We start from the raw sequence: 13,441 nt of genomic DNA, 5'->3' as shown, positions 1-13,441 counted from the left end.
TGACACTCCCATCCCGATTATCCCAGTCACTGAATCAATCCACCTCATAGAGGACCTTCCCCTCCTGCACTGTCCCTCCACCCTCCCAAGCATGATGTCCTTCTCCAAGGACCGGTCTCTCCTCACAACATGTCCAAAGTATGTTAGATGGAGCCTCAGAATTCTTGCCTCCAAGGAGCCACCCAGTTTAACTCTTTCCAGGATGAATCTGTTTGTTTTCCTAGCAGTCCATGGTACTCTCAATACTCTTCTCCAGCACCACAGCTCAAAGTCACAAATTCTCCTTCTATCCTCCTTGGTCATTGTTCAACAAATGATTGTGAAGACCATGGCCTGTATCAGACACACCTTAGTCTCCAGAGAGATACCATTGCTCTTCAGTACTTTGGAGAGGTCCCTAACAGCAGACTTTCCCATGGCAATGCGCCTTTTAATTTCCTGGCTACTGGTGCCAAGAGTGTTGACTATGGAGCCAAGCAAACTAAAGCTGTGTACAATCTCAATCTCTTCACCATCTATCCTGATGCTGCCAATTGGTCCAGTGGTGAGAATCTTTGTCTTCTTGACATTGAGCCTCAATCCATATTGGAGGCTGCAGTCCTTGACCCTCTGCAGCAGGTGCTTCAGGTCCTCTTCAGTTTCAGCAAGCAGGGTTATGTTATCTGCATAACGCAGATTGTCAATAAATTGTTCACCAATCTTCACCCCACATTTCTCCTCATAGAGCCCCGCCTTCTGCATAATCTGTTCTGCATATAGGTTGAAAAGGTATGGAGACAGGATGCATCCCTGGCGTACGCCCTTTCCAATCACAGATTTGCTATGAGTTACGCTCGACTCAACAACTAACAACAACAACCACCCCAAAAATAGGGCTAAAAGCTTTTGTTTTTTAAGAAAATATGTACTAATTTATTAGTATTCAGCAAAATCATTGGTTCACTTCTTATCCATCATTAGCTGTTTCCAAATAATTCTACTTTTTTCTATAAAGATGTATCCGTTTTTCTACATTATCATATAATATTTATGTTTTGTCCCACATTCCCCAGAGTTTGTACCTATCTTAGTTTTTGTGGGGAATATTTTGTGTTTGGTTTTCTGGTGTTTTTTTTTTAATTTTTTGTTTTATTTCTTCTGTGATTTCCACCAGTTGTTTCAAGATTAGATTTTTCCTGGCAAACATAATATTGAGATTGATACAATAAGATTCTTTTCATTCTTTCCTGCAGTGTTGTCTGTCAAAGTATAAAGTGCAGCGTTATAAGTTGGCTGTCAAAGCCCCAAGGACAAAGAAATGCTATTGATCTAAAAGAATCAGAGAGCACAGTAAAAGTTAATAACATTCTCTTTATAAGGAGTTATGTAACATTTTGGTTGCCCAGTTCCAAGCAATTAACCATTTTCCACACATGTCTATCCAAGAAACATACTCTACATTTCTATCCTACCCAAGTGCTACAACCCAAACCTTTCCTTTGTATAGTTAGTTCTATTCATTTATTTGGCCATACATATATTGTTATGTGTGTGTTTTTCATGTACCATTAAGGCAGAGCTGACCCACAGCTGACCTTTCAGTGGGTTTTCAGAATCAGTAAATCACGTGGGAGGAGTTTGCCCATCTATCTCCAGTGGATGGTTTCAAAGTGAGTGCCTTGGGTTTGCAGTTCAGCTTCTTACCATGGGATCACCAGAGCTCCCTTACATATATAGAGAGAATATTTTAACCTTTTTCTCTTAGAACATATATATTCTGCGAACATAGGAATGAAATAAAAGGAATTTGACTTTGAGCATGTAAGGTGCTGAGGGGTTCAATAAACCAAGCCACATGCTCCGAGTCTCCAGCTCCCAGAAAGCCTTTCACTAAAACAGTTTTGTTCCATGACAGCTGAACAGAGTGAAACTACTTTTGACCCTTAATGAAGTCTAGTTTGATAAGTCATACGTGTATGCAGGATGAACAATTACCACTTTGGTTTACACAGTAGTTTCTCCATATTCTTTCTGAAGGGTTAGTGTCTTTGAAAACCTAGGGAAAGCAAGGTATTGGTTATCCCAGAAAAGTTACCCAATATCCAAAAGCTACATGTGTGTTACAGAGAAGTCTTCAAATCAATATTTGTGACAAGGTAAAAATTCTATGAGCTTACGTATAGACCCGTCTTGTTCCAGTCTGTCTTTATGCTGAATTTTAGCCATTTACAACTGTCTTCCATTGCTACAGGAAAGTCTCTTCAATCCACTTCCTAATAACCCTTCAGAGAATATTATCTGCCTAGTAAGAACGGGAAGTCTAGAGGGCTGACACTTTAGACAGATTTGATGAGAACACGTAGACAACCAGTGCTTGAACCTACCTGTGCATGAAGAAAGATTGTTCTTGGTAACATCTCATCTGCTACAGGGGAGGATAAATTAGGATCATTTATAAGGATTGAATTTTCTGCTTTGGGACTTTTTCACTGGAGAATATACTCAGAAATGTAGGGACGTAATTAAAATACTACATATTGCATCATTTAAAGTGCAATCATGAGCTTCAGGGGGAAAACAACTCTCAATAGACGTAGAAGTTTTAGGAATTAATTAGCTATAGAAAAACCTCTGTATTCAGATGCTATAAAGGATAAACAAGCTCTTGATGTCCTGTCTGATCACATCAGTCACAACATATATTATGAATAATCTATACTTCCCAACTGACAAAGCACTTTGTACTAGAGAAGAAAGTCTGTTCTCTCTATTAATAAGAAGTATTCAGTTCCCCAAAAACAGATAATAGAAGAGGATATATTTCATTTCATACAAAAAAACCATTAGTGTGACCAAAATCACATGTTGCTTATCTGAAAATATTAGTACTCAACTCATAGGCAAAGCTCTACTTTTTCTCTGTTGTCTAGACCGTTTTTTGTTATTTAATACAATACACAAAAAAGATAATGAATTGCTAATTTTATGAATAGAAAAAATGTCTATGAGTTAATTGATAAATTATGCACATTGATAGTTTCAGAATAAAACTACCTAGTTCAGAATAAAACTTATTAGAATACCTGAGAAATATGATTAAAATTTTATTGATAAAGTCATTTTTAAATAGGATGAGTAGAATATCATGGACTGCTAGGAAAACAAACAGATTTGTCCTGGAAAGGGTTAAACCGGGTGGCTCCTTGGAGGCAAGGATTCTGAGGCTCCGTCTAACATACTTTTGGACATGTTGTGAGGAGAGACAGGTCTTTAGAGAGGGACATCATGCTTGGGAAGGTGGAGGGTCAGCGCAGGAGGGGAAGGCCCTCTATGAGGTGGATTGATTCAGTGACTGGGATAATTGGGATGGGAGTGTCAGAGACAGTGCGATTGGCACAGGACAGAGCAGAGTTTAGGGCTGTTGTACATAGGGTCACTATGAGTTGCAAGTGCTTCGACGGCACTTAACAACAACAACAACAATCATTATCTGCTTGCTATCTCCATCAAGCAAGGCTTGAGACTTGATTTTTTAATTGAGCATAATTAATAGGTAGAGGTTAATGCTTTCAAGTTACATGAAGCAAACCTTGGTTAACTTCTCTCCCTGCTTTCCACAAGGGCCCATGAAGACCATGGTCATGTGTGGGCCAACATTCAGCAGCCCTGTGAATCATGAAATTGCTTAGAATGCAAGGAATGCTTCAGATAACAAGTCTAAGGTTGTAACCTAATATACTGACTACAACTCAGAGACATCATATACCCATATTTTTATGTGATAGTTAAACAAAATAGTCTTACTTTATTAAAGTCAAATTTTCCCCAAAAGAAAACAAACAAACAAAAAAAAAAAAATAAAAACAACCCACTGCCTGACAGAACTAGGAATGTGAATGAGTTGTTCAATTATTATCTTCTGGTCATTCCATGCCACCCATTAACTCTAGAAATTTCAGCCTAACTTTGTCTGACAAAGAAGTTAGAAGTTTAATGTACAAAATAAGCCTAAAATGTGAGCTCTAGCACAAGACTATTCTAAAATACTATTCTATCCTAGCACACCGAGGACTTGCCAGTGGTAGCTTAGGCCTTTATTTAGCCAATTTTTGCTTCCCTATTGCTTTTCTCAAGGCTTCCTTCACGTCCTTGTTTCTGAGGCTGTAGATCATGGGGTTGAGCATGGGGATCACGGTGGTGTAGAACACAGCCACCATCTTCCCCTGCTCCACAGACTCCTCGGTGGGCCGTCTCAGGTGCATGCAGAAGAGAGTCCCGTAGAAAACGGTGACGACTGTGAGGTGAGAGCCACAGGTGGAAAAAGCCTTTTTCCTGCCTTCTGCTGAGCGGCTTTTGAGGACGGCAACAAGGATGAACATGTAGGAGGTGAGGATGATGAGGAGGGACTGGACGTTGCTGTAGCCCGCTACGATGTACATCGAGAGCTCTTTGCTGTAGGTGTCAGAGCATGCCAGCTTGATAAGGGGAGGGTCGGCACAGTAGAAATGGTTAATTTCATTCGCACCACAGAAGGAGAGGTTGTAGGTCCTCAGGGTTTCCATCACACTGAGGAGAAAGCCGTAGACGTAAGGGACAATGACCAGCCAAATGCACACACTCTTGGACATCTTGCTACTGTAGAGCAGTGGGTTACAGATGGCCATGTAGCGGTCATAAGCCATGACGGCCAACATGCAGTGTTCTGTAAGGACCACGGCAATGACAATATAGCACTGCACCAAGCAACCTGCATATGAGATGGTCTTCTTCTCGGATAAGAAATTCTCTAGCATTTTGGGAGTAACATTGGTGGAGAAACACAGATCCAACACAGACAAGCTTGAGAGAAAGAAGTACATGGGAGTGTGAAGTCGAGAATCGATTTTGATTAAAACGATCATTCCCAGGTTTCCTATCACTGTAACAATATAGACAACGAGGAACAGAACAAAGAAAGCGACTCGTAGTTCTGGGTGACTCGTTAGACCCAAAAGAATAAATTCTGTGACTTCAGTGTAGTTTCTTCTGGACATGTCTTTATATCATGAGTTAGGTTTTGGTTCTTTTATCTAAAGAGAGATACAAAAGTCTTTTAATTATAGAAGCTTTGATTAAATATTTTATCTTACGTAAAAGTATTCAAATGGGCTAAGTATTTTTTTTTCAATTTCAGTTGCATTTTTGCAACTAGATATTGATAGAAATACATAGGACAAGGCAACTCGAAAATATTTTTTAAATATTTTAAAATGCTTTTCTTAATGAAGGTTGTATTTTGTGATAACACTGCAATTAATTTGGAGACTAATGACAAAAGCACTAAGTATGTAAATTCTTTGACATTCTAAAAACCTCTACATACTTTTAAAATAGATAATTTTAGAAGCTTAGGGATGCTTATGGTAACCTAGTGGTAAGAAGCTGTGCTGCAATCTCAAAGACACACAGTTTGAATGTACCAGCTGTTCCCTGGAAGAAGGGTGAGCAATCTCCTCCCCCGAGATTAACTGCCTCTGCAAATCCACTGGAGGGTCAGCTATGGGTCAGTTCTGACTCACCGGTCACCATAGCAACACATTCAAAAGGAAGCTCTGAAGGTTTAGTGTGAAGGAGTTGCACTGCCAACCCAAAAGCTTGAGGCTCAAATCCACCAGCTGCTCCAACATAGAAAGACGCCAAGTTTCCTCCTGTGCAGTTTACTGCCTCTGAACACCCACTGGAGGGTCAGCTGTGGATTGATTCTGACTCCGTGGTACACAACACCACAACATGCACTTTTATGTAAATACATAGACACTTAAATGTTGACACAATGCAGGCAAAATAAATTTTGAAGATTATTTAAGCAAAGTTTCTCATTCTAAAGGTCAAGAAATTACCTCTCAGAGAGGTGAAATGACTTAGCCAATTTCAAACACCTACCTGGAAGCAGACCTTCAATTCATACTTCCAAACTCACTGATTTTATGGTATATCTCACCAAGTCTATATAATTGTCTTGAACACAATAAAGCAGAAAGTTTTCTTCATTGGTTGTTGATGATGGTAGTGATGCTTGTGTTCTTTACGTTATAAATTGTTTGGGTTATTGTTGCTGTTGCTCTGTGCTGTCCCATGACTATAATCCTAAGTGGCCCTATGAACAACAGATCCAAATCTCTAAAACAGCATCCACTGATTTATTACTATGTTTATATGAGAAAGGTATTTCACACATTTCACTTAAAATTCTAGCATGAAATTCAGATGTTTAAAAATTTGAAAAATTACAATGAAAAGTTTGGAATGTAAGGAAATTCTAATTCTTATTCTTTATCCAACTTTCAGATGCATAGGAAGCAATTGAAAATTGTTTGTGCCAGGCACATCTAACTATTTAAATAGGTACCCTTGCTTCTTATCACTTTGTAGAGATCTTTGACAGCATATGTTCCCAATGCAGCACTATTTGATTTGTTGACTGCTGTTACCAAAGGTGTTGATTGTGGAGCCAAGTAAAAGAAAATTGTTGACAAGTTCAATCTTTTCTCCATCTATCATGACATTGCCTATTGGCCCAGTGGTAAAGATTTTTGTTTTCTTGATCTTGAGATATAATCGCATCGAAAACTGTAGCCTTTTGCAGCAAGAGTTTACAGTTGTCTTCATTTTCAACAAGCAAGGTTGTGTTATCAGCATAATGCATATTGTTAATGAATCTTCCCTAATCCTGATGCCATTTTCTTCTTCATGTAGTCCGGTTTCTCAAATTATTTGTTCAGCATACAGACTGAATCATTACACATATATGATGTAAGTCATGCAGATGAAAATATTATGACGAGACAGGATCAGCTTAGTTTTCATAGTGACGTTTTACTTTTTGACATTTTATTGACATTTTTTGCTACAGATTTTGGCAGTATGTTATTTAATTTCTTGACTCTTGTTTCCATGGCTATTAATTGTAGATCGAAGTAAAATGATTGAAAACTCAAATATTTTTTCTCCATTTACCATGATATTATTTATTGATCCATTAGTTTCTACACATACTAATTTGTAAATAAGTTGAATGGTTTTAATATTTTCACAAAATAAATTTTGTAGCTGAATAATATTGTCCATACGTGGTAATTCAGATGTTGTTGTTCTTGACTGCCATGAAGTCAAGCACAACTCGTAGCAATTTTATGAACAAAAGACCTGAAGCCTTTCTATAACTATCGTCATTTCTCACAGTTCATAGACTTTCCAGAAGCATGTTTGTTTAGGAAGTGGATGTCATATTTGCATATATCATTCCCAGAAAACTTATCAGAGAGTACTATAAAATTTCTAGTCCCTTCTGAACAGGCTCAAGAAGTCAATGTAAATATCCCTTCACCTTTTACATTTACCTTTATACTTTAATAATATCTGGAACTAATTATCTTAATTTGCCTTCATGAAGTAATAATTTAAAAAAATAATTCTTTTCATCGCTGAAAAAATAATTGGCTGTTATATTCTAACAACCACACTATAATATTTTACATGTATTATCCTTTTTATTTCAATCACAACCCTTTCAGATAAGCAACATATTATTTAATTTTACAGTGAAGGAATAATTCCTTGAGCTGTCTGGTTAAAATGTTGTTTTCTTAATTATTAAAGATTATTGTCTTATAATAATTATACAATTGTGATAAAATAATCTTATAGTTAAAAATAATTTAATTCACTTCCCCTAACCGTATGATAATTTATTCATTTATTAAATGATTTTTTATAAATATTGGACACCTGACATATTTGAGAGACAATACTTGAATGTTCAAATGATAGTGGTAGATAAAATAGAGACAAGACAACTGTGGATGAGTGACCAGGCTAATGAGGGAGATTATTGCAGCCCACTCTCTTAGCTCAGCTGTGGAATAAATAGGAAAGGCTTCATAGATTCTACCCCTTGTCTAGACTACTTTACATTATACCATTTTGCTGGAAGAGTTAATTCACCCCTATTAGGTTGAAATATTAGTTGCCTAAAATAATTGTAAAAAAAAATTTTTTTGTTATTATTCTCTCTCGATTGGCACTATGAGTTAATGAAAGGACTGAAACAGAAGCCTACACTAAGGTTTCTATCGAGCTACAGATGATAGGGACAGACATTCTAGCAAAGACAAGAGATGGAAGTATGACAACAAAGGGAAACACAGATTCTACTAACTTGTAATAATAGGAAGACAATTAGTCCAAGAAACTACAACAGTGGCTTCAAACTGTGACTAAAATTCAAGAAGAAAAGTCTTTAACTTTATACTGCTCTCCATTCATGAGCTCACTTCTCCAGCCCAAAGCCAAGTTCTAGGGCGGACTTAGCCTGGTAGGTGTCTTACGGCCTTCAAATCTATCCATCACAATAAAACGGGAGCTCACTGGTGACTGAGATTTCTCACTTTTGTGTAAGTCGATGGCAACTAATTGTATTTTAATTTTAGAATACATAAACCTATGCCAAAAAGATTCAACTAATGGATAGATAAAATCACGTGGAAGATTGTTACATTTCTTCTAGGAGGTGGTAAACATTCACAGCGAACACTCAAACTCACCCAGCCTGGCCTTAACTGTGAGATAGGAAAGACTCAACAATTATATATGCAGCCAAAGAGTTATCAACTGAATGTTAAAAGACGTTTCTGACCTAATTTAGGTTTCTTAAATACAAATAACAGTTACTTATATTTCAAAGATCTTAACTGAAAGATGAAAATGAGAATATTCTTTAAGTGAAGGGGGAAAATGGTCCCAGAGAAACAAGAATTTCTTGTATAAAACAAAATTATGAGCAGTAAAAGCAAGGTAAAGAAGCCACAGTCTTAAAAATAAAAATTAGAGATTCACAAAAATTTAGAGTAATAGTCCAACCCCCGCCCCCCATGCCCCATAATGAAACTAAAGGACTAAAGATTTGTTTGGACAATGACTTTAATCCTTAGAGGCCAGGAACCTTTGGAAACAATGCAGTCACATAATCCTTAATTATGTCCATTTTTTTCTTTTCTTATGAAAATTGATGACATTAGGAAAATTGTCATAATACAAAAATGTATTACTGAGAAACTAGTAAAATATTTGTTGGAGATCCTTGATAGGGAATTCTACCAAGATGTTTCAAACACCCACAAATGTCATCAAAGTGAAAGGTGTAAGCTAACATCCTGTAATATTTTTCATGAAAATAAACAGGAAATATTCCTAAAAAGCTATTTTAATACATGACTGTATAAAAGTTACCTAGTTTAATGAAGAGCATATATAAATTACTAGATATCAAAATTAATATATACATGCATTTCCTCTTTTACCTGTAGAAATACTGGCGTCTTCTCAGGGAATCTCTTCGTGACCACGAAGGTCAAATTCTGGCAAGTGCTGAAAGATTTATACCTAGGTTATTGGCATCAGCTCTTATGTCAGGATAATCCCTTATGTGTAAAGAAGAAGCAATTAGAAGTAGAATCCCAATAGAGAACATTCTCAAAAGCAGAAACACTAATTGATAGAATTATACTATATGGGAATAATCGTAAAAATACACATGTTTTACACTTACTGAGTTTCAAAACAATTAGCTGCTTTACAAATTAGGGGAATATTTTAGTCAATTATTCCTAGGAAGTCTAAAACATTCCTAGCAAACTCTTAACATTTCATAAAAAGAATTTAAACTCATAATTTAAAAATCCATCTCGTTTATACTATTTGTTATTATTAAATGTCATCAAGCTGATTACGACAAGTAGTGACTCAATGCTTTTTGGTACAGTGGCTAAATTCTTTCCATCTACATTTGCTACTTCCTGAATCATTCAGTATTTGTCCCATAGAGTCCTTTGGTATTGAAACTTGAGGCTTGAATCTGCTTTTCAGTTTTTTCAGTTTGAGAAATACTTCAGTGACTGAAGTAATTTGGATGGGTGTGTTAGAGGCAGTGCAATTGGCACAGGATAGAGCAGAGTTTAGGGCTGTTGTACTTGAGGTCGCTATGAGTCGCAAACAACTTGACGGCATGTAACAACAACAACAACAGTGCTTTGTACATTTCATTATAATACTTTGCCTTGTTTTCCTGTGATGACCTTTGAAATAGTCTGTCCTATTTGATAGTCCTATATTTCTTTACTTTGTTTTAGCTTCTGGAAATTGTAATACAATTTTCAGACTCTCTTCTGACACCAATTTTTTTCATCACAACCTTTGTAATCACCTTTACAGATACTATGTGTATATACTGCCTAGGATGAAAAATTACAAAGATGAGAAAGATAACACACACATGATGAAATTTTGTATATTGATGGCATCACTACCATATATGATAAGACTTTTTTTCTAGTATATCCTTTCAAGTAATTTTGATTGATCATATCTCTAGTTGGTAGAATAGGAAGTCCCCCTAAGATCTTCATGGCAAATAATGGGAGGTGATTTCCAGATATTTTCTCTCTCAGAGTCCCTACAGATCACACAAATTTTGTCAGCAGTCAAATGTTTAACCGTGTCACCATTTTTGAACAATATTCAAAGTTTGGTAGCAGATCATAAGTAATAGCTACAAATTAAATAGCTTAATAAATGAGCATAGGCATTTGACTGTGTAGATCACAACAAACTGTGGCTGACTTTGAGAAGAATGTAACTCCCTGAACACTTTGTGCTTATTCAAAACTTATACTTGGACCAGGAGGCAGTCATCAGATCAAAGAAAGGAAACACAACATGGTTCAAAATTGGAAAGGGCGTGCATCAAGGATGTGTCCTATCTCCTTATTTTTTCAATCTATATGCAGAACAGATCATCTGGGAGGCTGAGTTCTATAAAGAGAAATGTGGTATCAGGATTGAGGTAGACTCATCAACAATCTGCATTATGTAGATGACATAACCTTGTTTGTTGAAAGTGATTAGGACTTGAAGCACTTGCGGCAGAAGGTCAGGGATTGCAGCCTTCAATATGGATTGAAGTTTAACATCAAGAAAACAAAGATTCTCACCACTGGGGCGACTGGCAGTATTATGATAGATGGTGAAGAGATTGAGATTGTTGACAACTTCAGTTTGCTTGGCTCTAAAATCAACAATCTTGGTACCAGCAGCTAGGAAATTAAAAGACAAATTGCATTGGGAAAGTCTGCTGTCAGACCTCTCCAAGGTACTGAGGAGCAACAATGTCAGTCTGGAGACTAAGGTGCACCTGATATAGAGGCCATGTTTTTTGTCATTTCTTGCTATGCATCAGAGAACTGGACAATGACGAGGGATAAAAGAAGGAGAGTTGATGTCTTTGAAATTCGGTGCTGGAGAAGTGTATTGAATATACCACTGACTGCTAGGAGAACAAACAAGTTTGTCCTGGAGAGGGTGAAGCCAGAATGTTCCTTGGAGGCAAGGATTCTGAAGTTCCATCTGACATATTTTGGACATGTTGCAAGGTGGAATCAATCCTGAGAGAGGGACATCATGCTTGTGAGGGTGGAGGGACAGAACAGGAGAGGAAGGCCCTTAATGAGATAGATTGATTCCATCACTGGGGTAATGGGGATAAGTGCATCAGAGACAAAAAGGTTGGCATGAGATAGAGCAGGATTTAGGGCTGTTGTACATAGGGTTGCTATGAGTTGCCAGTGACTCAATGGCACATAACAATAACAATGTTAAAGATACAATTTTGGTTAACCCTTACTCTTTAAACTGACATTCCTGATCCAAGGCTTAGTATTTTTGGTTGTTTCTTAAGCATATGAAAATTGGACAATAAATAAGGAAGACAGAAGAATTGATATCTTTGAAATTTGGAGTTGGAGGAGAGTATTGATTATTCCACAGACTGTGAAAAGAACAAAGTTATATTGCAGGAAGTACACTAAGGGTTTCACATATTTTGGGCATATTTTCAGGAGGATTCCCTCCTTAGCGAGAGAAACATTATTATGAGGAAAGGTCAGCAAAAGAGAGAAAGAGCCTCATTTTTATAGATTGACATGGAGACCACAATAAAGGGCTTGATGATGAGATGATACAGGACAGGACAAATCTCAGATCTGTTGTTCTTATGGTTGCGATAAGTCATAGTCTTTTTGGTGTTCTAGTGCGTAAGGAGTTGCACTATGAACCCCAAAACAAGTAATTTGTATCCACCAGTTGTTCCTTGGGAGAAAGAGGCAATCTCCTCTTCTGCAATTAATAGCCTCTAAGCACCCCCTGAAGGGTCAGCTATGAGCTTGCTCCAACTCCACAACAATGGACAACATGTGTTAAATAAATACAAGATTGGTTGATATATTTAATTTTATTTTGTATTTTCATAAGCTCTAACTCACATAGTTTGGGCAAATTGACAAGAGGAACGAATCCTCAGAGAAGGACATTATGCTTTGAAGAGTAGAGGAAACGTACTAGAGAGGGAGACCCTGGATGAAATGGATTGACATGGTAATTGGGGAAATGAGGTTAGGTGTGTTAGAGGCAGTAAGATTTGCTCAGAGCTACTGCACATAGGGTCGCTATGAATCACAGTTGACTTGATGATGCAATAACAACATTGTCATAAATCATGTGTTTGAAAAAATTGGCTAAAATATATCATCATTTGATCCCACAATTAATACCACAAAAAATTGGAGGAAAAGTATTTTCTAATGTATTATTTGTTATTTACAAGCACAAAGGATGGATAGCATTAGCCACATTTTGTAGATCAATAAACTGATGCTAAGAGGTAATTTTTGCAAGCTTACGCAGCTGACAAATCAATCAAAAAACTAGGTTTCAGGCCAAATATTATTAACTTCAAAACAATTCTTCTCCATCCTTACCATTCTGTGTTAATATGAAGAAAATGCTTTGTTAATAAACAAAATGCTGAAGAGAATGTCTTAACAAAAGGCCTGAATCTTGGGACAGAGCACTGTCGTCATTCACTATACATAAAGAAAGGTTATGGGCTTTTACTCACAGTCAAGACTATTCCCTGTGAGCCTGAATGTCTGAAAAACATGAACAAAGGATGTGCTTTCCAAGTTTGAAAACCTTTTGTCCCAGGAACCTCTTATTGTCCAATTCCTATTAAGCATTGCCCTTGTCTGAGAAGCAGCTGAGTTATTCCTGTTTTCAAATACCTCAAGTCAAAACCCATCCTTTCCCATTTCTTGATTCTAGCTTATATTTCTCACAGACTACATTGTTGCTTTACGTGTTTGATTTTTCAATTACAACATTAAGATGTTGTTATTATTGTTATGTGCTGTTGAGTTGTTTGCAACTCAGCGACCCTATGTACAACAGCCATAAATGTTGCTCTATCCCTTGCCAATCACAATGCCTCTAACACACCCACCCCAATTACCCCAGTCACTGAAACAATCTACCTCAAAGAGGGTCTTCCCCTCCTGCGCTGTCCTTCTACCCTCCCAAGCATGATGTTGCTCCA

General features: G+C 37.1%; 1 protein-coding gene across 1 annotated transcript; it reads right to left on the bottom strand.

Annotated features, from left to right (window-relative positions):
* Window positions 1-4,073: 4,073 nt before the first annotated feature.
* Window positions 4,074-5,012, bottom strand: LOC102854940 (olfactory receptor 1030-like). The gene has a single exon (XM_006902256.1). The coding sequence runs from the start codon at window positions 5,010-5,012 to the stop codon at window positions 4,074-4,076; it is 939 nt and encodes a 312-aa protein (XP_006902318.1).
* Window positions 5,013-13,441: the final 8,429 nt, after the last annotated feature.

This window comes from Elephantulus edwardii, unplaced genomic scaffold (assembly GCF_000299155.1).
Source record: "Elephantulus edwardii isolate Elephantulus edwardi_28Jun2011 unplaced genomic scaffold, EleEdw1.0 scaffold00389, whole genome shotgun sequence".
Taxonomy (NCBI): domain Eukaryota; kingdom Metazoa; phylum Chordata; class Mammalia; order Macroscelidea; family Macroscelididae; genus Elephantulus; species Elephantulus edwardii.
This window is presented reverse-complemented; position numbering and strand designations above follow the sequence as displayed.